Source organism: Zophobas morio, unplaced genomic scaffold (assembly GCF_036711695.1).
Source record: "Zophobas morio isolate AGI-343-1 ecotype UQ-CSIRO unplaced genomic scaffold, CSIRO_AGI_Zmor_V1 ptg000008l, whole genome shotgun sequence".
In the NCBI taxonomy this organism is placed as follows: Eukaryota; Metazoa; Arthropoda; class Insecta; order Coleoptera; family Tenebrionidae; genus Zophobas; species Zophobas morio.
In genome coordinates, this window is record NW_026972113.1 from 2293281 (window position 1) to 2318869 (window position 25589).

The following is a 25589-nucleotide window of genomic DNA, read 5'->3' on the forward strand; positions in this document are numbered from 1 at the left end:
AACAAAGAGCAAAGAGAAGGAAGGGAAACAAAGTTATGAAGAAACGGAGAAATAGAAAAACAGGAAAACAGAAAATTGGAATGAGGAATAGTGTTAAAAAAAGGAATGAGGGAAAGTGTAAACGAATGGAGCAGGAGAGAGTAAGAGAGGGCGAAAGAGAAAGATGCAGACCGAGAAAAAGAGAAGCAAAGAAACCAAGTAATGGAGAAATAAATAGAGAGAAAGGGGTAATAGGGGAAAGAGAAACAGAAAAGGGGCAAAGAGGGTATGAAAAAAAAGGGTAATGAGGAAAAAGAGAAGTAGGGAAATATAGAAAGAAGGAATGAGGTTGAGTGGCAATAAGCGAGAAAGCAAAATAGAGAGGAGAGGAGAAGGGAAAAAGAGGAGAAAAGTGGAACAGGGAGACAGGGATATAGTGGAGAGTGCGACAGAGTAAGAGAAGGTGAAGGGGAGGGAGAGAGAACAGGAAACGGAGAAACGAAGAAGCAGACAAACTAGGAGAGAACGAAGGGGGGAATAGAGAAGGAGGGAAAGAGGGAAATTGAGAAAGAAGGAAAAAGGGAAAGACGGAATGAAAGAAAGTAGCAATGTAAGAGAGAGAAGCGAAGAGAGAGGGAGACAAGGAACAAAGAGAGGGAAAGGCGGAAAGAGAGAATTAGGGAATATGGGAATACGGAAGTGTGCCAAATAGAGAGAAAAGTGGAGGGAAAGAGAGGAAGCAAAAGAAAAGACAAGAAAAAGATATGCAAAAGGGAGACAGAAAGAAGGCAAAAACGTTGAAGAGGAACGAAGGGAAAGATAGAAAGGGAGAATCAGGGTAAATACCAAAGAAAAAGAGAAGGGCAGAGAGATAGGGCAACAAGGAGATAGGGAAAGAGGAGAAGAGTGAAAAAGACTGAATTAATTAATTTAGTGTCATAAAAATATTTACAGTCAGCAAGGCTACTTAGTTTTTAATATAATAATTTTCGAGATCTCCCTGTGAAGGTAAATTAATCTGAAAAAATCATTTTTAGAATTCACCTTCTTTAGACAATTAAAATTCTCTTATTAATAATTTAGGTTCTCAGGCACACCGACGAGTAATTTTTACAAATATCTAAACGTGCTCGCTGCGCTCGCATATACAAAATCTTTATAAAGGGTGTTAAACAAAAATGAATCAGTTAACTTTATTGATTCATTTTTGCTAAAATTATCACCAAAGAAATCTGACCTGACCGAGCCACCATGACCTGACAAGCATAGAGAGTACTGTTTCTTTAGACCGTTTTTTTTTTAATGATTGATTTCTGGTTTGTCGTTTTTGTTTTTAAGATTCTCACCAAGACATTATTTTAAATATCTCAATTTTTTCTCTGTCGGAACGTACAGGTGGCATTTTGCTATTCCCAGCGCAACCCTCGTCATCCCTTCATCGCTAATATTTAATAAAGCCATCTCGCTTTCCATTTGCATCACGTATCCTTTTCACAGCTTCACCTTTCATTATCGACTCAGACATCTCGAGTCGAGCCTCCCCGGACCTCCCGGAGCCGTTTTGAGGTACGCACGATCTCACAAAGCGTCACGTTTGTTTCTTTTATTTTTACCATTCACACTTCCTGCCGCAAATTTATAGAGCCGAGAAGCTTAAAAGCGGAACGCGCTTTTTAAGCTGTATTGATTGGACAGGTGGAAAAATCCAAAGCTCGGACAACGTACGAGTCTCAAGATTAACATCATAAATATCTCGCGTCGTGTGTAGAAATTAATTCGCGAGGGAAAACGCGAATTTAAATTCGAGAGGAAAAAATCTAATTAAAATTCTAGTTCGGTGTTTTCGTGCTACTAATTGGTCGTGCTAATGACTGTGTAAGCAAATTCATTTTAATTTGTTAGTTTTCGGTTTTAATTGAAAGATAGAGGAGAGTTGCCACTGATTTCGTGGTTTCGTGAACGCCGAGGGATTTTACAACGGACCGAATTAAGGGTTTGGGGGATTTTAGCGAGGGTTTCTAGCTTGCGGTATTTACATTTCCGAAATTATTGCTGAATTAGGTGTAACTACGAGAATGAAAGGAATGTTGAAGGTTCTCAGTTGTGGTCGTGCGGCGGCAAAACCGCCCGAATTCTGCTATTCTCTCTAAAAATAATAATAATAATAATATTAATGATAGAGAGCAAGTAAGCAGATTCAGGCTCCGATCCATAAATTGCATCTTAATTAAAGGAATTTTAATACATTTTCCAGTGCAACTCTCAGTATCAGAAATACTGGTGAGACGATTTCTCACTACCTAGTTGCCATTACAAATGGAGCAAAAGGTAGGGAGCAAAACAGCAGATGTAAATCACTGTCGAGGAAAATTAACAGTAGCAAGCAGAGATGTCAATTCTGCAATAAATGAGACCGACGCGAACAATTTGTTATATTGAAGCTCGTTAAGTTTTTCCTGCTAGCAGGATCGATAATTCCAGCCGTTCTCTGTCCTATTTCTTAACCATGTAAAGCAGCCGCCATTCCGATCCGGCACAATACCTTTTATTTTTCAATGGTTCCGTAAAGAAGTGTTTTAACCGAGAAAATAAAAGAGATCGTTATGAATTATTGCTGCTCGTAAAACGAAGCGAAATAGAAAGTTTTGCAATAAATTCGAAACAATGCTTTTAAGTGCAGCTATAAAGCGGCTTTGAAATTTGTATAAACGGAATAAAGTGTTTTTAATGAAATAAATCAAACATTTTATCGATGCTGATTGGAAGCGTAATTCCTCAATCCTGCTCGCTTTATATCGAGGAGAACCTAATCTATTAAGCTCGTTTACTCCCCGTAGCTAATTAAAACAAAACCTGAATTAACTGGAATTAAATTTTGAATATCGGTTAATCGTTTAATCTACGCTCAAGTTTTCGGGATGGGGTTCCTGGAGAGATTAGTGTTTTCAAGGGGGATAATGGAAAAACAAATAACTGAGCGTCATTTTGCATTTTATTAAAAAGAATATTTTCGGTGCCTGTTCACAATGCCACAGAAATGTTTTATTCAAGTTTTATTCAAATCTCCGTGGAAACATCTCTGCGAGTTACAGAAATCGTGACACGGCGCAATATGGAGGTGCGGATAAAGGCCGCTGCTTTAAAAATGGAAGGGAGATAAAATTTAGGAAAGGTAGAGGGACGATTAAATTAAATAAGTAACAAAAACTGAACACGGGGATGAAATATGTAAAACTGTGGAAAATTAAGAGCAGTTGGGTTTTATTACGTGGAAGTGTGGACAAAAAAAAATTACAAAAACTTTACTCACTTTGAAAGGGTTTTCTTAGTAACTCAGTGACTCCTGCACTTGTGATTTATGAACCCGAAGGGTGGGTGGGCGGGGCTAGCATTTTATAAGATGACTGATTCTGACACTTTTATATTATGCCTTTTTTTCGTAAAATGCGTGATTATCGGTTGTAAGTTTTTGTTCTGAAAAGATGGCTACTTATATTAAGAAAACAATAGCAAAATATAAGCCCCGCCCACCCACCCAACCTCAATTGTGATAATTTTTTTTATTCGTCGTGAGCCAAAAGGGCAGAACGTAATGGCAAAATCCTTATTTCTCTACAGGGAATTACCATGGAAGACCTGGATTTCAAGGAATGCTATCTATATTAAGTAAAAATTAAAGCTAGATTAAGATCAAAAACGAATGGCTTTTGACTTAATTTTTTATTTAATGAGTACATATAATTTGCTTTGAAGAACACGATTACTCAAGAGCATGTTTCACATAGCAATTTCTCTTAGAGAGACAAGGATTTTGCAATTAAGCTCCGCCCCATGAGTTACGACGGGTAAAAGAAAATTATCACGATTGAGATAGGGCGGGTGGGCGGGGTTTATATTTTGCCTTTGTTTTCTTAATATACATAGCCATCTTTTCACAACAAAAAATTTACTCACGTTTTTCTTAGTGAGGCAGTAATTCATGTCCCCGAATTTTTGTCCTACAGTACGAAAAAATTTACAACAATTTAGTTTTATAAGATAAAATTCTCCTGCACTTGTGGTTTATGAGTCCTTGTTGAGTTTTTACCCTATACATCAAGATTTTTGGAAAAAAAAGTGGTCCAGAACCCCCACTGTATTACTAGTGACTCGAACCGTAGGTATATTTTAGAAAATTTTTACCATATGTACTTGGAGACATTAGTTGGAGTACCTATAAGGATGTATACCTACAACTTTTCTAGATCAAATGTATATAAAAAATCTATTTCGATAATTTTCAAAAGGTCAAAAATTTCATAAGAATATTGAAGAACTTGGTCTCTTCAAAGTGAAATTTTTCAAAATTCTAAAAAATGCGGAGAATTTTCGAAGAACTGTAGCTGAAAACAACTTCTAGTCGATATTTGCAAAAAATCTAAGTATGTAAAAGTACAAAAAACTGTGGGACATTCTGAGAAAACCTTGCGTTTGATGGTCCGGGGCCAAGATTTTCGAAATTTTTTTAACTCATTTTTTAATAAAAATTAACATATTTGTTTTGGCGATTTTGCAAAAATGGGGAGAATTTTCATTTTTTCGAAAATAACATTTGTATGACGAAATCTACAAAAAAAATGTTTGGGGAATTTTCGAAAGTGTTCCAAAAAAAGGTCAAAAAATCCTTAAGGGGAAATTCGAAAAATTGAGTTTTTGGACAAGTTGCCTAAAAATCTACAAAAAAATCTGGGATATTCTAGGAAAAACTGCGTTAGGTGGTGTCGGGTCAAGATTTTCGAACTATTTTCGTTTAAAGTGATTTTTGTTTAATCCTAAAAATTAACATGTTTTGTTTTGGCGATTTTGCAAAATTGGTAACTATTTGGAAGAAATGAAGCCGAAAATGACATTTGTATGACGAAATCTACAAAAAAAAAATGTTTGAAGAATTTTCGAAATTGTTCCAAAAAAAGGTCAAAAAATTCTTAAGGGGAAATTCGAAAAATTGAGTTTTTGGACAAGTTGCCTAAAAATCTACAAAAAAATCTGGGATATTCTAGGAAAAACTGCGTTTGGTGGTCTCGGGCCAAGATTTTCGAACTATTTTCTTTTAAAGTGACTTTTTTTTAATCCTAAAAATTAACATGTTTTGTTTTGGCGATTTTGCAAAATTGGTAACTATTTTGGAAGAAATGAAGCCGAAAATGACATTTGTATGACGAAATCTACCAAAAAAAAATGTTTGGGGAATTTTCGAAAGTGTTCCAAAAAAAGGTCAAAAAATTCTTAAGGGGAAATTCGAAAAATTGAGTTTTTGGAGAAGTTGCCTAAAAATCTACAAAAAAATCTGGGATATTCTAGGAAAAACTGCGTTAGGTGGTGTCGGGCCAAGATTTTCGAACTATTTTCTTTTAAAGTGACTTTTTTTTAATCCTAAAAATTAACATGTTTTGTTTGGGCGATTTTGCAAAATTGGTAACTATTTTGGAAGAAATGAAGCCGAAAATGACATTTGTATGACGAAATCTACAAAAAAAAAGTTTGGGGAATTTTCGAAAGTGTTCCAAAAAAAGGTCAAAAAATTCTTAAGGGGAAATTCGAAAAATTGAGTTTTTGGACAGGTTGCCTAAAAATCTACAAAAAAATCTGGGATATTCTAGGAAAAACTGCGTTTGGTGGTCTCGGGCCAAGATTTTCGAGCTAGTTTCTTTTAAAGTGACTTTTTTTTAATCCTAAAAATTAACATGATTTGTTTTGGCGATTTTGCAAAAATGGGGAGAATTTTCGAAAAATGAAGCCGAAAATAACACTTGTGTGATGAAATCTACAAAACAAATATTTGGGGAATTTTCGAAAGTGTTCAAAAAAAGGTCAAAAAATTCTTAAGGGGAAATTCGAAAAATTAAGTTTTTGGACAAGTTGCCTAAAAATCCATAAAAAAATCTGGGATATTCTAGGAAAAACTGCGTTTGGTGGTCTCGGGCCAAGATTTTCGAACTATTTTCGTTTAAAGTGATTTCTTTTTAATCCTAAAAATTAACATGTTTTGTTTTGGCGATTTTGCAAAATTGATAATTATTTTGGAAGAAATGAAGCCGAAAATGACAATTGTATGACGAAATCTACAAAAAAAAGTGTTTGGGGAATTTTCGAAAGTGTTCCAAAAAAAGGTCAAAAAATTCTAAAGGGGAAATTCGAAAAATTGAGTTTTTGGACAAGTTGCATAAAAATCTACAAAAAAATCTGGGATATTCTAGGAAAAACTTCGTTTGGTGGTCTCGAGCCAAGATTTTCGAACTATTTTCTTTTCAAGTGACTCTTTTTTAATCCTAAAAATTAACATGTTTTGTTTTGGCGATTTTGCAAAATTGGTAACTATTTTGGAAGAAAGGAAGCCGAAAATGACATTTGTATGACGAAACCTACAAAAAAAAAATGTTTGGGGAATTTTCGAAAGTGTTCCAAAAGAAGGTCAAGAAATTCTTAAGGGGAAATTCGAAAAATTGAGTTTTCGGAGAAGTTACCTAAAAATCTACAAAAAAATCTGGGATATTCTAGGAAGAACTGCGTTTGGTGGTCTCGGGCCAAGATTTTCGAACTATTTTCTTTTAAAGTGACTTTTTTTTAATCCTAAAAATTAACATATTTTGTTTTGGCGATTTTGCAAAAATGGTAACTATTTTGGAAGAAATGAAGCCGAAAATGACATTTGTATGACGAAATCTACAAAAAAAAAGTATTTGTGGGATTTTCGAAAGTGTTCCAAAAAAGGTCAAAAAATTCTTAAGGGGAAATTCGAAAAATTCCGTTTTTGGAAAAGTTGCCTAAAAATCTACAAAAAAATCTGGGATATTCTAGGAAAAACTGCGTTTGGTGGTCTCGGGCCAAGATTTTCGAACTATTTTCGTTTAAAGTGATTTTTTTTAATCCTAAAAATTAACATGTTTTGTTTTGACGATTTTGCAAAATTGGTAACTATTTTGGAAGAAATGAAGCCGAAAATGACATTTGTATGACGAAATCTACAAAAAAAATGTTTGAGGAATTTTCGAAAGTGTTCCAAAAAAAGGTCAAAAAATTCTTAAGGGGAAATTCGAAAAAGTGAGTTTTCGGAGAAGTTGCCTAAAAATCTACAAAAAAATCTGGAATATTCTAGGAAAAACTGCGTTTGGTGGTGTCGGACCAAGATTTTCGAACTATTTTCGTTTAAAGTGATTTTTTTTAATCCTAAAAATTAACATGTTTTGTTTTGACGATTTTGCAAAATTGGTAACTATTTTGGAAGAAATGAAGCCGAAAATGACATTTGTATGACGAAATCTACAAAAAAAAAAATTGTTTGGAGGATTTTCGAAAGTGTTCCAAAAAAAGGTCAAAAAATTCTTAAGGGGAAATTCGAAAAATTGAGTTTTTGGAGAAGTTGCCTAAAAATCTACAAAAAAATCTGGGACATTCTAGGAAAAACTGCGTTTGGTGGTCTCGGGCCAAGATTTTCGAGCTAGTTTCTTTTAAAGTGACTTTTTTTTAATCCTAAAAATTAACATGATTTGTTTTGACGATTTTGCAAAATTGGTAACTATTTTGGAAGAAATGAAGCCGAAAATGACATTTGTATGACGAAATCTACAAAAAAAAAAATTGTTTGGAGGATTTTCGAAAGTGTTCCAAAAAAAGGTCAAAAAATTCTTAAGGGGAAATTCGAAAAATTGAGTTTTTGGAGAAGTTGCCTAAAAATCTACAAAAAAATCTGGAATATTCTAGGAAAAACTGCGTTTGGTGGTGTCGGACCAAGATTTTCGAACTATTTTCGTTTAAAGTGATTTTTTTTAATCCTAAAAATTAACATGTTTTGTTTTGACGATTTTGCAAAATTGGTAACTATTTTGGAAGAAATGAAGCCGAAAATGACATTTGTATGACGAAATCTACAAAAAAAATGTTTGAGGAATTTTCGAAAGTGTTCCAAAAAAAGGTCAAAAAATTCTTAAGGGGAAATTCGAAAAAGTGAGTTTTCGGAGAAGTTGCCTAAAAATCTACAAAAAAATCTGGAATATTCTAGGAAAAACTGCGTTTGGTGGTGTCGGACCAAGATTTTCGAACTATTTTCGTTTAAAGTGATTTTTTTTAATCCTAAAAATTAACATGTTTTGTTTTGACGATTTTGCAAAATTGGTAACTATTTTGGAAGAAATGAAGCCGAAAATGACATTTGTATGACGAAATCTACAAAAAAAAAAATTGTTTGGAGGATTTTCGAAAGTGTTCCAAAAAAAGGTCAAAAAATTCTTAAGGGGAAATTCGAAAAATTGAGTTTTTGGAGAAGTTGCCTAAAAATCTACAAAAAAATCTGGGACATTCTAGGAAAAACTGCGTTTGGTGGTGTCGGGCCAAGATTTTCGAACTATTTTCTTTTAAAGTGACTTTTTTTTAATCCTAAAAATTAACATGTTTTGTTTTGGCGATTTTGCAAAATTGGTAACTATTTTGGAAGAAATGAAGCCGAAAATGACATTTGTATGACGAAATCTACAAAAAAAAATTTGGGGAATTTTCGAAAGTGTTCCAAAAAAAGGTCAAAAAATTCTAAAGGGGAAATTCGAAAAATTAAGTTTTTGGACAAGTTGCCTAAAAATCTACAAAAAAATCTGGGATATTCTAGGAAAAACTGCGTTTGGTGGTCTCGGGCCAAGATTTTCGAACTATTTTCTTTTAAAGTGACTTTTTTTTATTCCTAAAAATTAACAAGTTTTGTTTTGGGGATTTTGCAAAATTGGTAATTATTTTGGAAGAAATGAAGCCAAAAATGGTATTTGTATGACGAAATCTACAAAAGAGAAGTTTGGGAAATTTTCGAAAGTGTTCCAAAAAAGATCAAAAAGTTGCCTAAAAAGATTTTCGAAATTTTCTCTTTCAAAGAATATTTCGTTTAAAGTACTTGGGGTTTTAGTGGTTCCAAAAATGATACACTGCACTGCACTTAACATTTTAATCCACTTGGTAAACAAATCATATTGAAAAAAAAGTCAAAATTTCCCAAAAATAAAACTCCCCAGATCTATTTCTCCAAAGTTTGCAAAGCTTCTTCGACGCTCAAATACGTCCCTTCTGCCTCTCGTTCCAATTTTCTAAACCGACAAACCGGACTTAGAAGATTTTCGTCCACTGGAGGATCAGCCGTGGTGACGTAACTGATCACCAGACCAAAAATAACCGTCATAATCGCCCCAAATAACGAATAAAAGAAGAACGATGTCTTGAAAATGACATGTGGTTCGACTGGAATCGCTTGACTTCTAGAAAACTCAAAAATATATTTTTTGGTAACAAATTTTGGTTTCTTACATCGAACTGACATTGCTCCAAAGTGCTTGGTTGTAACTGCAGCCACTAGTAGAAAGCGGTTTCGTAGGACTTTTAATCAGACCTTTCATCTGGTAGTATTTGGAAGGAACCGCTAGACACAGTATAGACACAAAACCACCGATAGTACCAAAGAAAGCACCCTTAAAAAAATGTGAGTTTCTAGACAGACAAAATACTGACTTACCTTGGAATTGGCACGTGGGACTACCATTCCGAGTGTAAATAACCCGAGTAAAGGTCCTTGCGCTATCCCAAAAACCAACGACATAATAGAAATTATTTCGCCTAGTCGTTCCACAACAAAAATCAAACAAGTACCCAAAATTCCCACCAGTACTACAATTATTTTTAAAATAAAGGTAGCCCGTGCTTCTGACTGCTCTTCTTTCAAGAACAAGCAAACAACTTCTTTGTAGATAACAGCAGCCAGCGCGTTCAGGTTTGACGACATGGTACTAAAATCAGGTACGATTTGAAAAGAGCACACAGGATGGAACGATTACCTCAAAGAAGCACTACATATTGCTGCTACAAGCAACCCAGAAACACCTGGAAGATTTGCCGTTAGTACCGTTAGACTGAAAGGTACTAGCTGCTCATGTTTTTGGATTTGTTTACTAGAAAGGGGATCACAGTCTTTGTATAGTGCGTAGGTTTCCAGACCGATGAGTACACAGAAAGTGTGGACGCAGCTGAAGCTAATTATGACATAAACGACTGTCCAAACAAAGTCGCTGTATTTCGGGAGTGCTAGAAATTTTTGGACGCCGGTTTGGTGAACGACTACGGTTGCAGTAAAAGTCGCTCCACAACCTAAACTGTAGGCCCAGAAGTTGTCCCTGGATGTAAAATCGAAGCCAAAACTAAAAACCAACGTTTTAAATTATTACTAGAGTTTAGTGGTCACCGGTACTTGAAAGTTTGTAGTCGCTCGCCAGTGTAAGCTGTGTTCCAAACTTGTATGAACCCTCCTGACTGGTTAAGACCAGTGATATAAATAACAGCAAGCGATGTCATTATTATGAAGAACTGAAGAAAATCGGTCCAGACTACAGTTTTGAGACCTCCTAGAGAAGTGTAGAAGATGCATATAGCACATAGTACCACTGCTGTACCCTGGACGTTAAAACCGCTCACTAAAACCTTGCACTATTAATCTTGTTTGATAATAATACAACTAAAATCTTCTACTAGTTGCGAAAGTTAAAGATGGAGCGTATATAAGAATCGGAAACATGAGAATGTCAGCCAGGATATAAAACACTAAGCCCAATATTTTTGTTTTTTGGTCAAACCGTTTTTCCAAATATTCGTAGGTACTGGTTAGTTGTAGTTTAAAGAAAACTGGAAGGTAAACGAAGACGGCTACGACACCCATCACCACAAATGCACAAACAAATAACCAAATACTCGTTCCGTATCTGTAAACATCTGCTGGTACTCCTACGAGAGCGGTACCCGAGAAATGGCTAAAACCGAACAGTAAGTACTAGGGTTTAATACAGATGTGACTACTCACCTCACAGCAACTGATACCGCAATTGGAATAACCCTCATTCTTTTTCCCCCTAGGAGATATTCTTTGACGGTCGATTGCCTATTTCCTAGACATCCGAAATAAAGCCCAATTAAAGTACTAACCGCTAGTGTTGTTATAAAAATTATGTAGTCGATGAGTTGTAGAGGAAATTCATTATAAGACATTTTAGTTAAATTAAAAATGAACGTGGCTTAAAATGAAGCGTTTGACGAATGTTTTTTATTTCGTAAAAGGTTGTATTAAGTATACGAGTAATTAAGTTGATAAGACTTACAGTTTATACCAACAATGTTTTTAAATAGGCGTTTTTAGGTTTTAATACTTTATTTATCAGTACGTTACTAAAAGTAGGTTTGCATAGAAACCGCTCGCTACTGAACTACTTTAAATTGACGATTTAGTTTTACAAACTTTGCAAAGCTTCGTCGACGCCCAAATCCGTGTTGTCTGTTCTTCGTTTTAATTTTTGACGCTGACAAATGGGGCTTAGGAGTTTGGTATCTACAAAATCAGCAGTGGTAGAATAACTGATCACCAGACCAAGGAGTACTGTCATGATCGCCCCAAATAGTGTATAAAAATAGAACGATGTCTTGAAAATTACATGTGGTTGATGTCTAGAAACTTGATTGTCTAGTACCGTCGAACTAACATTGACCCATAGCGACTGGTTGTAACCACACCCACTGGTCGACAGTGGTTTCGTCGCACTTCTTGTCAGACCTTTCATCTGGTAGTACTTAGACGGAATCGTTAGACACAATGTAGACACGAAACCACCAAGAGTTCCAAAGAAGGCACCTCTTGAATTGGCCCGTCTAACTAACATTCCAAGTGAAAATAACCCCAATAAAGGTCCTTGCACTATTCCAAAAACCAACGACATAATAGACAGTATTTCTCCTAGTCGTTCCACCAGAAAAGTTAAGCAAGTACCCAAAACCCCCACCAATACAACAATTATTTTTAAAATGAAAGTAGTCCGTGCTTCCGATTGCTCATTTTTGAAAAACAAGCATACAATTTCTTTGTAGATAACAGCAGCCAGAGCGTTCAGATTTGAAGACATTGTACTAAAATGAGGTAGAAGTTTGAGAGCGCATTGGGTGGAACTTACCTCAAAGAAGCACTACACATCGCTGCTATAAGCAAACCTGAAACACCTGGAAGATTGGAAGCTATTTCTTGTACGAAGAAAGGTAGTAGCTGATCGTGTTTTTGTATCTGTTTGCTGGAAAGGGGGTCACAGGTTTCGTATTTTGCGTAGGCTACTAGTCCAACGAGGACGCAGAAAGTTTGGACACAACATAGACTAAGTACTACGTATACCACGGACCAAACGAAGTCTGTGTGGTTTGGGAGTGCCAGAAATTTTTGGACACCAGTTTGGTGAATGACAGTGAGCGCGATAAAAGTTGCGCCACAACCTAAGCTGTATCCCCAAAAATTGTCTCTGGCGGTAAAGTCGAAACTGAAACTAGAAATCGGAGTACCATTTTTATGTGTAATGAAAATATAGAGCGGGTACTTAAAAACTTGTAGTCTTTCGCCGACGGACGCTGTTTGCCAGACTTGTACGAGTCCCCCAGACTGATTAAGCCCGATGGCGTAAATAGTACCAAGGGAAGCAACTATTATAAAAAAATGAAGAAAGTCGGTCCACACTACAGTCTTCAAACCACCTATAGAAGTGTAGAAGATACAAACAGCACAAAGTATCACCGATATCACTTGAACATTAATCCCACTTGCTAGAACATTGTCTTGCAAAATAGCAACAACAAGCAAACTTTTACCAGTTGCGAATGTTAGAGATGCGGAGTACACAAGAATCGGAAACGTCAGAACTTCAGCCAATACATAAAACACCAAACCCAACATTTTTGTTTTTTTGTCAAACCTTATCTCTAAATATTCGTAAGTACTGGTTAGTTGTAGTTTGACAAAAACTGGCAGATAGACAAAAACAGCTGCAGTACCCATCACCACAAACGCAGAAACGAACAACCAAATACTCGCTCCATATCTGTACACATCTGCTGGCATTCCTAGGAGCGAAGTACCAGAAAAGTGGCTAAAACATAGCAGTAGTACGGTCTAAAAGGGCTACTTGTAAACACGTACCCCACAGCAACTGAAACCGCAACTGGTATAATCCTCATTCTTTTTCCCCCTAGGAGGTACTCTGTAATAGTTGACTGTTTTTTGGCCACGCAGCCAAAATAAAATCCAATTAAAGTACTAATCGTTAACGTGATTATGAAAATTATGTAGTCGATAGGGGTTAGAAAAGATTGAACAGGCATTTTCCGATACCAAATAAGACTGTTTGGAGTATAGCTTGACTGTTGACTTAAAACTTGAATTGACTATAATGAGCTTTGACAAAGGGGTATTTGTTGTTTTATGCAAAGTGTGTGTTATTATGTAATATATTATGTGGCTTATCAATTTGAAGTTTTTAATGCATACGTTGTTTATCGGGTTAATTAGTACTAAATATAGGCCTTTAATAATAATAATAATGCTAGGCCCACCCACCCACCCCCTATTTTCTCTGGGTTTATGTCATCTGCCAAAATAAGTTTGACCTTTGCAAGTACTAGCCCCGCCCACCCGCCCCTTATTTTCTCAGAGGATATATCATTTGCCAAAATCAGTCTTATCTTACCAAGTACTAGCCCCGCCCACCCGCCCCCTATTTTGTCAGAGAATATGTCATTTGCCAAAATAAGTTTTATCTTAACAAATACTAGGCCCACCCACCCGCCCTTTATTTTCTCAGAGGGTAGTACTTGATAGTACTTGTTAAGATAAGTTTTACTTTGGCAAATGACATATCGTCTAAGAAAATAGGAGTAGGTATCATTAATTTTTCTGAGACACCCTGTATAAGTAAATTTAGAAAATATTAATTATGTATTAAAAATTAATCACAAGTATAGACTCATCATATTTTGCACATTTAAGATATATTCAGTGAATTTTTGAGCTGGCGTCATCAATTTTTTGAAGGGGATAAGTAAATACATTTTGATTAAAAATTTATCATGCTTGTAAACCATCTGCAAGAATTCGGAGCATTCGGTTTTGCAGAATTCCAATTAAATTGCAAAATGTTGTTTTATAATTTTGATTTTTTTTTCAATTCGGAGTCATAAACTGCATGTGTAGGACTATATTAAATTGATTTTTGAATTTTTATTGTGCAGTTTTTCGATTTTAATTTTTTCGATTTTCCTACATAAACAATAAATGTATTCAAAATGAAATTTTGAAAAATCGAAAAGTCGAAAGACGGAAAATCAAAATCGAAAACTTAAAAATGGAAAATCAAAAATTACTAAACTGTAAAATTGAAAGATTGGGGAATTGAAGAGAAAACGAAAAATGTAATATTGTAATATCGAAAAATCGAGAAATTGAAGAACTAAAAAAATATCTACAAATTAAAATAAAATTGGAGAGACGGAAAATTGAAAACTTCGGTATTTCAACTTTTATTTTTCAATTTTTCGATTTTTTAATTTTTCAAATTGTCGATTTTTTCCAACAAAAAGAAAAGATAAATTTCGATTTTAATATTTTTCAGTCGGAAATTGAAAAATCAAAATGGAAAAACTATAAAATTAAAAATGAAAAATTGTAAATCGAATATGTAAAGGAAAAAAAGAAACACTGTAATTTTTAACACTAGAAATCAAAATATTAAAACAGTAGAGAAATTCAAAAATCAAAAATTGAAAATCGAAAAATTGAAAAACGAGAAATAAATAGGTATCTAGAAATTAAAATTGGAAGAACTGAAAAATTATAAATCAAAAAATTGAAGAAATGGACATTAAAAAAGTCGAACAATAACAAAATCAAAATCGAAAAATCAAAAAATGAAAAATCCATAAATTAACAAAACAAGATACCAAAAACTAGAAATCGAAAAATAAAGATAAATTGAAGAATTAAAAATCGAAAAATTACAAAATTATAAGATTGAAAAATTAAAAATTGGAAAACCTAAAAAATATGAAGAAAAGAATCTTCATTTTCGAAAAAACACAAAATTGACATCGAAACATCCAAAAAACGAAAAATTTTTAAATTTGAAATTGAGAACTTTCCCTTTTTCAATTTTTATTTTGAAATTTTTCAATTTTTAATTTTTCTATTTCTCTGTTTTATTATTAATTTTTCAGTTTTCGGCAAAGACCAAATTTCTTCAACCCGAAATTTTGAAAAATAGAAAAGTCGAAAAATGCAAAGTCAGAACTTGAAAAACTGATAAATCGAAAACTTTTTGAATTGAAAAATCCACAGAAAAAAAATACGAGATACTGAAAAATCCAAAAATTGAAAAAACAGAAAATACAGATATTTAAAAATTGAAAAAATAAAAACTGAAAAACCGAAAATTGCAATTGAAGAAATAGAAAATTGAAAAGTACGAAAAATTAAATATCGGAAAATAGAGAAGTAGAAATATTAAATATCGGAATGGAAAAACTTGTAAAAACTTGTTAAATTTAAAAGGTGTTACAATTACATATTTCCGTAGTAACGAATTAAATTCCTAAATCTGATTGGATGCTTATTTTTTAACAACTCAATCATTAATTTTTCTGAGACACCCTGTATAAGCAAATTTAGAAAATATTAATTATGTATTAAAAATTAATCACAAGTATAGACTCATCATATTTTGCACATTTAAGATATATTCAGCAAATTTTTGAGCTGACGTCATCAATTTTAAAGGAGGGGTTAAGTAAATACATTTTGATTAAAAATTTATCGTGCTTGTAAACCATCTGCAAGAATTCGGAGCGTTCGGTTTTGCAGATTCCAATTAAATTGCAAAATGTTGTTTTATAATTTTGATTTTTTTTTCAAAAATCTGAACGTTTCGGGTAAAAACTCAATTCGGAGTCATACATTACATGTGTAGGACTATATTAAATTGATTTTTCAATTTTTATTTTGCAGTTTTTCGATTTTCCTACATAAAGAATAAATGTATTCAAAATGAACTTTTGAAAAATCGAAAAGTCGAAAGACGGAAAATCAAAATCGAAAACTTAAAAATGGAAAATCAAAAATTACTAAACTGTAAAATTGAAAGATTCGGAAATTGAAGAAAAAACGAAAAATGTAATTTTATAATATCGAAAAATCGAGAAATTGAAAAATTTTAAAAATATCTACAAATTAAAATAAGGGAAAATTGAAAACTTCGAATTTTTCAAATTCTCGATTTTTTTCAACAAAAAAAATGATAAATTTCAATTTTAATTTTTTCAGTCGGAAACTGAAAAATCAAAATGGAAAAACTAAAAAATTAAAAGTGAAAAATTGTAAATTGAATATGTAATAGAAAAAATGAAACACTGTAAATTTAAAAACTACAAATCAAAATATTAAAACAGTAGAGAAATTCAAAAATCAAAAATTGAAAATCGAAAAATTGAAAAACGAAAAATAAATATGTATCTAGAAATTAAAATTGGAAGAACTGAAAAATTATAAATCAAAAAATCGAAGAAATGGACATTAGACAAGTCGAACAATAACAAAATCAAAATCGAAAAATCAATAAATGAAAAATCCATAAATTAACAAAACAAGATACCAAAAACTAGAAATCGAAAAATAAAGATAAATTGAAAAATCAAAAAATTACAAAATTATAACATTGAAAAATTAAAAATTGGAAAACCTAAAAAATCTGAAGCAAAGAATCTTCATTTTCGAAAAAAGACAAAATTGACATCGAAACATCCAAAAAACGAAAAATTTGTAAATTTGAAATTGAGAACTTTCCCTTTTTCAATTTTTATTTTGAAATTTTTCAATTTTTAATTTTTCTATTTCTCTGTTTTATTATTAATTTTTCAGTTTTCGGCAAAGACCAAATTTCTTCAAACCGAAATTTTGAAAAATAGAAAAGTCGAAAAATGCAAAATCAGAACTTGAAAACTGAAAAATAGAAAACTTTTTGAATTGAAAAATCCACAGAAAAAAATACGAGATAGTGAAAAATCCAAAAATTGAGAAAACAGAAAATAGAGATATTTAGAAATTGAAAAAATAAAAACTGAAAAACCGAAAATTGCAATTGAAGAAATGGAAAATTGAAAAGTTAAAAAATTAAATATCGGAACTAAAGAAGTAAAAAAATTAAATATCGGAATGGAAAAACTTGTAAAAACTTGTTAAATTTAAAAGGTGTTACAATTACATATTTCCGTAGTAATGAATTAAATTCCTAAATCGGATTGGATGCTTATTTTTTAACAACTCAATCATTAATTTTTCTGAGACACCTGTATAAGCAAATTTAGAAAATATTAATTATATATTAAAAATTAATCACAAGTATAGACTCATCATATTTTGCACATTTAAGATATATTCAGCAAATTTTTGAGCTGACGTGATCAATTTTTTGGAGGGGTTAAGTAAATACATTTTGATTAAAAATTTATCCTGCTTGTAAACCATCTGCAAGAATTCGGAGCGTTCGGTTTTGCAGATTCCAATTAAATTGCAAAATGTTGTTTTATAATTTTGATTTTTTTTCCAAAAATTTGAACGTTTCGGGTAAAAACTCAATTCGGAGTCATAAACTACATGTGTAGGACTATATTAAATTGATTTTTCGATTTCTATTTTGCAGTTTTTCGATTTTCCTACATAAACAATGAATGTATTCAAAATGAAATTTTGAAAAATCAAAAAGTCGAAAGACGGAAAATCAAAATCGAAAACTTAAAAATGGAAAATCAAAAATTACTAAACTGTAAAATTGAAAGATTGGGAAATTGAAAAAAAAAACGAAAAATGTAATTTTATAATACCGAAAAATCGAGAAATTGAAAAATTTTAAAAATATCTACAAATTAAAATAACGGAAAATTGAAAACTTCGAATTTTTCAAATTCTCGATTTTTTTCAACAAAAAAATGATACATTTCAATTTTAATTTTTTTCAGTCGGAAACTGAAAAATCAAGATGGAAAAACTAAAAAATTAAAAATGAAAAATTGTAAATCGAATATGTAACAGAAAAAATGAAACACTGTAAATTTTAAAACTAGAAATCAAAATATTAAAACAGTAGAGAAATTCAAAAATCAAAAATTGAAAAACGAAAAATAAATACGTATCTAGAAAATAGAATTGGAAGAACTGAAAAATTATAAATCAAAAAATCCAAGAAATGGACATTAGAAAAGTCGAATAATAACAAAATCAAAATCGAAAAATCAAAAAATGAAAAATCCATAAATTAACAAAACAAGATACCAAAAACTAGAAATCGAAAAATAAAGATAAATTGAAAAATCAAAAATCGAAAAAAAAGTATACGTACTGAAACATCCAAAAATTGAAAATCGAAAAATTGAAAAACGAAAAATAAATACGTATCTAGAAATTAAAATTGGAAGAACTGAAATATTATAAATCAAAAAATCGACATTAGAAAAGTCGAACAATAACAAAATCGAAATCGAAAAATCAAAAAATGAAAAATCCATAAAATAACAAAACAAGATACCAAAAACTAGAAATCGAAAAATAAAGATAAATTGAAAAATCAAAAATCGAAAAAAAAGTAGTCATACTGAAACATCGAAAAAATGAAAAATTAAAAATCGAAAAATTGAAAAACGAAAAATAAGTACGTATCTAGAAATTAAAATTGGAAGAACTGAAAAATTATAAATCAAAAAATCGAAGAAATGGACATTAGAAAAGTCGAACAATAACGAAATCAAAATCGAAAAATCAAAAATCGGAAAAAAAGTATACATACTGAAACATCGAAAAATTGAAGAATTAAAAATCGAAAAATTACAAAAATATAAAATTGAAAAATTAAAATTTGGAAACCTAAAAATCTGAAGAAAATAAAGTTTAAAAAATTGAGTAACTGGAAAAACGAAACAATCGAAAATAGAAATATTCAAACATTGTAACATTGACAGATTGAAAAATTGAAAACTTAAAAATTGGGAAATTGAAAAATCGAAAAAATTAGAAACTTGTAAAAAAATACAATTGAAAATCCGAAAAATTGCAAATCAAAAAGTTGAAGAAACGGAAAATAGAAAAATCGAAAAATTAAAAATCCAAAATTTCCTACATAAAAAAATTGAATCTTCATTTTCGGAAAAACACAAAATTGAAAAATCGAAAAAAAATCTATAAACCAAAATATCGAAACATCAAAAAAACGAAAAATTTTAAAATTTGAAATTGAGAACTTTCCCTTTTTCAATTTTTATTTTGAAATTTTTCAATTTTTAATTTTTCCATTTCTCTGTTTTATTATTAATTTTTCAGTTTTCGGCAAAGAACAAATTTCTTCAAATCGAAATTTTCAAAAATAGAAAAGTCGAAAAATGCAAAATCAGAACTTGAAAAACTGATAAATCGAAAACTTTTTGAATTGAAAAATCCACAGAAAAAAAATACGAGATACTGAAAAATCCAAAAATTGAAAAAACAGAAAATAGAGATATTTAAAAATTGAAAAAATAAAAACTGAAAAACCGAATATTGCAATTGAAGAAATGGAAAATTGAAAAGTTAAAAAATTAAATATCGGAAAATAGAGAAGTACAAAAATTAAATATCGGAATGGAAAAACTTGTAAAAGCTTGTTAAATTTAAAAGGTGTTAAATTACATATTTCCGTAGTAACGAATTAAATTCCTAAATCTGATTGGATACTAATTTTTTTACAACTCAATCATTAATTTTTCTGAGACACCCTGTATAAGCAAATTTAGAAAATATTAATTATGTTTTAAAAATTAATAACAAGTATAGACTCATCATATTTTGCACATTTAAGATATATTCAGCGAATTTTTGAGCTGACGTCATCAATTTTTTGGAGGGGTTAAGTAAATTCATTTTGATTAAAAATTTATCATGGTTGTAAGCCATCTGCAAGAATTCGGAGCATTCGGTTTTGCAGATTCCAATTAAACTGCAAAATGTTGTTTTATAATTTTGATTTTTTTTTCAATTCGGGGTCATAAACTACATGTGTAGGACTATATTAAATTGATTTTTCAATTTTTATTTTGCAGTTTTTCGATTTTAATTTTTTCAATTTTCCTATGAAATGAAATTTTGAAAAATCGAAAAGTCGAAAGACGGAAAATCAAAATCGAAAACTTAAAAATGGAAAATCAAAAATTACTAAACTGTAAAATTAAAAGATTGGGAAATTGAAGAATAAACGAAAAATGTAATATTGTAATATCGAAAAATCGAGAAATTGAAAAATTAAAAAAATATCTACAAATTAAAATATCGAAAAATTGGAGAGACGGAAAATTGAAAACTTCAATATTTCAACTTTTATTTTTCAATTTTTCGATTTTTAATTTTTTAAACTCTCGATTTTTTTCAACAAAAAAAATGATAAATTTCAATTTTAATTTTTTTCAGTCGCAAACTGAAAAATCAAAATGGAAAAACTAAAAAATTAAAAATGAAAAATTGTAAATCGAATATGTAATGGAAAAAATGAAACACTGTAAATTTTAAAACTGAGAAATCAAAATGTTAAAACAGTAGAAAAATTAAAAAATCAAAAATTGAAAATCGAAAAATTGAAAAATAAATACGTATCTAGAAAATAAAATTGGAAGAACTGAAAAATTATAAATCAAAAAATCGAAAAAATTGACATTAGAAAAGTCGAACAATAACAAAATCAAAATCGAAAAATCAAAAAATGAAAAATCCATAAATTAACAAAACAAAAACTAGAAATCGAAAAATAAAGATAAATTGAAAAATCAAAAATCGGAAAATTGAAGAATTAAAAATCGAAAAATTACAAAATTATAAGATTGAAAAATTAAAAATTGGAAAACCTAAAAATCTGAAGAAAATAAAGTTTGAAAAATTGAGTAACTGGAAAAACGAAACACTCGAAAATTGAAAAATAGAAAAATTCAAACATTGTAACATTGGAAGATTGAAAAATTGAAAACTTAAAAATTGGGAAATTGAAAAATCGGAAAAATTAGAAACTTGTAAAAAAATAAAATTGAAAATCCGAAAAATTGCAAATCAAAAAGTTGAAGAAACGGAAAATAGAAAAACCGAGAAATTAAAAATCCAAAATTTCCTACATAAAAAAATTGAATCTTCATTTTCGAAAAAGCACAAAATTGAAAAATCGAAAAAAATCTAGAAACCAAAATATCGAAACATCTAAAAAACGAAAAATTTTGAATTTCTGTTTTATTATTAATTTTTCAGTTTTCAGCAAGGAACAAATTTCATCAAACCGAAATTTTGAAAAATAGAAAAGTCGAAAAATGCAAAATCAGAACTCGAAAAACTGATAAATAGAAAACTTTTTAAATTGAAAAATCCACAGAAAAAAAATACGAGATACTGAAAAATTCAAAAAATGAAAAAACAGAAAATAGAGATATTTAGAAATTGAAAAAATAAAAACTGAAAAACCGAAAATTGCAATTGAAGAAATGGAAAATTGAAAAGTAAAAAAATTAAATGTCGGAAAATAGAGAAGTAAAAAAATTAAATATCGGAATGGAAAAACAAAAAATTAAAAAGAAAAATTCTAAATTGAAATGTTTTCGATGTCTGAAATCGCGAAATTCAAATTAACAATAGAAAAACCGAAAAATTGAATAAACAAAAAAATGTCGAAAAATTAAAATACCGAAAATTAAAAAAAAACAAAAATTGAAGGCGCATGTTTAGTATTAATTAACCCGATAAACAACCTACTCATTAAAAACTTCAACTTGATAAGCCATATCAGCTTAATAATAACACGCATTTTGCATAAAACGGTAAATATCTTTTTGTCAAAGCTGATTTATAGTCAATTAAGGTTTTAAGTCAACAGTCAAACTATATTCCAAAAAAGTCTTATTTGGCATATGCATGCCCTGTTCCTGTCACTTTAGAAATTGGGAAAATTTATTATGCTCTTTATAACCTTAAAACATTTGCAAGATTTCAAAACATTCGGTTCTGGAGTTCCTGATTAAATCAATAAAATACATTTACCCATTTGTTGGATGTATGATTGTTATTCATACATACGTACCGAAAAAGATTGATATAAATGATACACAACCATGTGCTGTGTAACACTGTATTTACTTGCTGTTGACGGTTCGAAGTCTATGTACAAAGTTGTTAAAATCGGAAACGATACATTGCAGGTAGAAGAGAAAGTTGGGGACGCTTGTTGACAAGGGTTGCGGTTGGTAGGTAAAACCGAAACCCGAACACCATTCATTAATTTTTTTGGGTCACCCTGTATATGCAAATCCAAAAACTATGAATGGAATGATAAATCACAAGAAAAGACTCATCATATTTTGTACATTTTAGATAGGATTTATTTAGCAAAATTTTGTGGTGACGTCATAAATTTTTTAGGGCGGATGAGCAAATACATTTTGATCAAAAACTTACCATGCTTATGACAACTTTAAAACACCGTCAAGATTTCAAAGCATTCGGTTTTGTAGTTCCTGAGTTAATCAATAAAATAAATTTACGCATTCATTAATTTTTTTGAGTCACCCTGTATATGCAAATCCAAAAAATATGAATGGAGTGATATATCATAAGCACAGACTCATCATATTTTGTACATTTTACATAGGATTTATTTGGAAAACTTTTGAGCTGACGTCATCAAGTTTTTGGAGGGGATAACCAAATATATTTTGAGTAAAGATTTATGATGCTCTTTATAGCCTTAACACATCTGCAACATTTCAAAACATTCGGGTTAGCAGATTCAAAATTAAATTGCAAAATGTTTACTATGTACAATTTTGAAGTGACGTCATCACATTAGTGGTGGGGATGATTAGACAAATTTTGGTTAGCGTTTTACCATCTACATGATATTCCTAATATACTCGTAACTACAAAATTTCACAACAATCGGTCCAGTACTTTCGGAGATTATCTGTCTAATAAAAATCCGGGACGGCAAACAGACGGACAGACGGACGGACAGACGGAAATGGGAGACCTATTTCTTCGTCTTCTAGGGGTCATGAAAGATCGAGAAAACGTAAAAGTAGAGAGTCGGCCGACGGACTCGATTACAATACTTCCTTTGCTTACGCTCGGGAAGTAAAAATCAAAAAGATCAGAAATCGAGAAACTGAAAAATCGGGAAATTGAAAAATCCCAAAACTGAAATGTCGAAAAATCAAAAAATTGATTACTTGAGAAATTGAGAAATCAAAGAACTGAGGAACTGAAAAATTGGAGAATCGAGTAATTGAAAAAACGGGAAATTTAAAAACCCCAAAACTGAAATGTTGCAAAATTGAAAAGTTGAAAAATTGCAAAACCGAGAAATCGAAATTCAAAAATTGAAACATCCAGAAATCGAAACATCGAAAAATGGAAAAACTGCGTAATCGAAATTGCCCAAAATCGAAAAATCGAAAAATTCAAAATTGAAATAGGTACAATTAAAAAAAATCTAAACACAAAAAAAAATCAAAAAGACTAGAAATCGAGAAACTGAAGTCTAAAATTAAAAAAATTGAAAATTAAAGAATCGAAAAACTGAAAAATCGCAAACCCGAGAAATCGAACTTGAAAAATTGAAACATTGACAAATCGAAACATTTAAATTTAAAAAATTTAAAATCGGGAAATCGCGCCATCAAAAAATCGAAAATTTGGAAAATCAAAAAAATGGAAACTTCGAGAAGTCGAAAAATCGAAAAACTGCGAAATCGAAATTGCCTAAAACGAAAAATTTAAAATTGAAACATTTACACTTAAAAAAAAACGATAAATCGAAAAAGTGAAAAACTTAAAATGTAAAAATTCCAAAAATCGAATAATATAAAAATCGAGAAACCGAAATATTCCTATGTAAAATTAAAAAACCGAAAAATTGAATGAAAAATCGAGAAATCAAAAAATCGAAATATTGAAAAATTTTAAAACTCAAACATCGAAAACTTGAGAAACCGAAAAATTGAGATATCCATCGGAAAGTCATATCTCAAAAAAATTAATGAATGTGTCAATTTATTTTATTGATTGCTCCATTTTCTCAGAAAATTTTGGGAGTACAATACTGTTATTTTTAGTATTACACTGCACCAATCCAAGTTGATACGTGTCCTTGCAAAAATGTTGATGACGTCATCACAAAATTGTATAAAGTAAAAACTCAACTCAAAAAAGCTGGATATATTTCATTGTACTTTAGGCGCGAGGGAAGTTCTGTCGAATTAGCTGTCAACCAATTTTTTAAGAATTTTAACAAATCTTGGGAATGTCCGATGTTTGTTCTTACAGATTTAAAATAATTTTCGACTTGTTGGTGTTTCGTTTTTGAAAAAAGTTTAAAGAATTTAGGAAAATCCTAATGTCTTTTCTAAGGAATTTGAAAGGATTTCTGATATTTTATTTTACAAAATTTAAAAGAATCGTGGAGAATTGGAAAAATTCCTACCGGCGATGGGATGTTGTTTTGGAACTAACTAATTTGAAGAAATCTTGGAGATGCCAATGTTTTTTTTTGAAAAATTTAAATTTGGGAGTTGTCTCGGTCGTTTTGTCAGAATTTCGTGGCCCCTAGTGTCTTTTTTTTAAGATTTTTTTCGGATCCTCTGGTATTCTGTTTTTGTAGGAATTTTGAAAAAAGTTACGGGAGACTTGGTGTTATTTTTGAAAAGAATATGTCTGTCCTCTAGTGTCTTTTTAAAATAACTTTTAGACTTCCTGGTATTTTGTTCTACCAAAAATTCTAGAAGAATCTTGGGATGTCTCCGGTTTTTTTTTGCAAGAATTTGAACGAATCTTGGGGATTTCCGATGTTTCGTTCTACGAATTTAAAATAATTTTCTACTTCCTGGTATTTCGTTTCCGAAAAAAATTACACAAATCTCGAGGGATCCTAATCTCGTTTTCAAAGATTCTGAAAAAAAAATCAGGGAGATTCCTTTTAATAAATTGTGGAGTTCCTTCGGTCGTTTTTTAAGATTTTCAAGACCCCTAGTGTCTTTATTTAAAGAATTTAAAAATATTTGCGGCACCCCTGGTGTTTTGTTTTTGTCGGTATTTCGGAAGAATTTCGGGAATTCTTGGTATTTTATTTTTGAAAGAACTTTATTGGCATTTAGTGTCTTTTTGAAAGAATTTTTAGGGTCTCTTGTATTTTGAAAGAATCTTGGGCATTTCCGAAGTCTCTTTTTACGAATTTGAAACAATTTTCGAGTTCTTGATGTTTATATACAAAATTTAAAAGAATCTCGGAAAAATTTAAAAACTCCACAGCCCCCTTGTATATTTTTGTAGAACGAATTTGAAGGAATCTGGGAGAACTTAGTGTCATTTTTTTTTTTTTTTGAAAAAATGTAAATAGTGTTCTTACGGTCTTTTTTTCAAGAATTTCAAGACTCCCAATGTCTTTTTTTAAGAATTTAAAAATACCTTGGAAACCCTTGGTGTTTTGTTTTCGAAACAATTTGTAAGAAGCTTTGAGATCTCTGGTATTTTTTTTAAAAGAATGAAAAAGAATCTTGCGGATTCTAGTATTTTGGTTTTGCAGGAATTTTGAAATGTTCCTCTATTTTCTCAGCGGGTATGGGATTTACCAAAATCAGTCTAATCTGAGCAAAGACTAGCCCCGCCCGCCCGCCCTCTGTTTTGTCAGAGGGTATGGCGTCTGCCAAAATCA

General features: G+C 30.9%; 2 protein-coding genes across 3 annotated transcripts in view; one reads left to right on the top strand and one right to left on the bottom strand.

Annotated features, from left to right (window-relative positions):
- The window catches only part of LOC135125014 (uncharacterized protein), a 226340-nt gene that overhangs the window by 79465 nt on the left and 121286 nt on the right, over positions 1-25589 (top strand). The window lies entirely within an intron of this gene.
- LOC135124737 (sodium-coupled monocarboxylate transporter 1-like) lies at positions 8953-11047 on the bottom strand. 2 transcript variants are annotated; one of them, XM_064049945.1, is made up of 7 exons: positions 10841-11047; positions 10513-10790; positions 10235-10457; positions 9825-10184; positions 9506-9776; positions 9301-9461; positions 8953-9248 (listed from the first exon to the last, which is right to left on the bottom strand). In XM_064049945.1, the coding sequence occupies exons 1-7, from the start codon at positions 11023-11025 to the stop codon at positions 9014-9016; spliced, it is 1713 nt and encodes a 570-aa protein (XP_063906015.1). In that variant the 5' UTR covers positions 11026-11047; the 3' UTR covers positions 8953-9013. The 2 variants fall into 2 exon arrangements, with proteins under 2 accessions (XP_063906015.1, XP_063906014.1); XM_064049944.1 differs by having other exon boundaries at positions 8953-9251.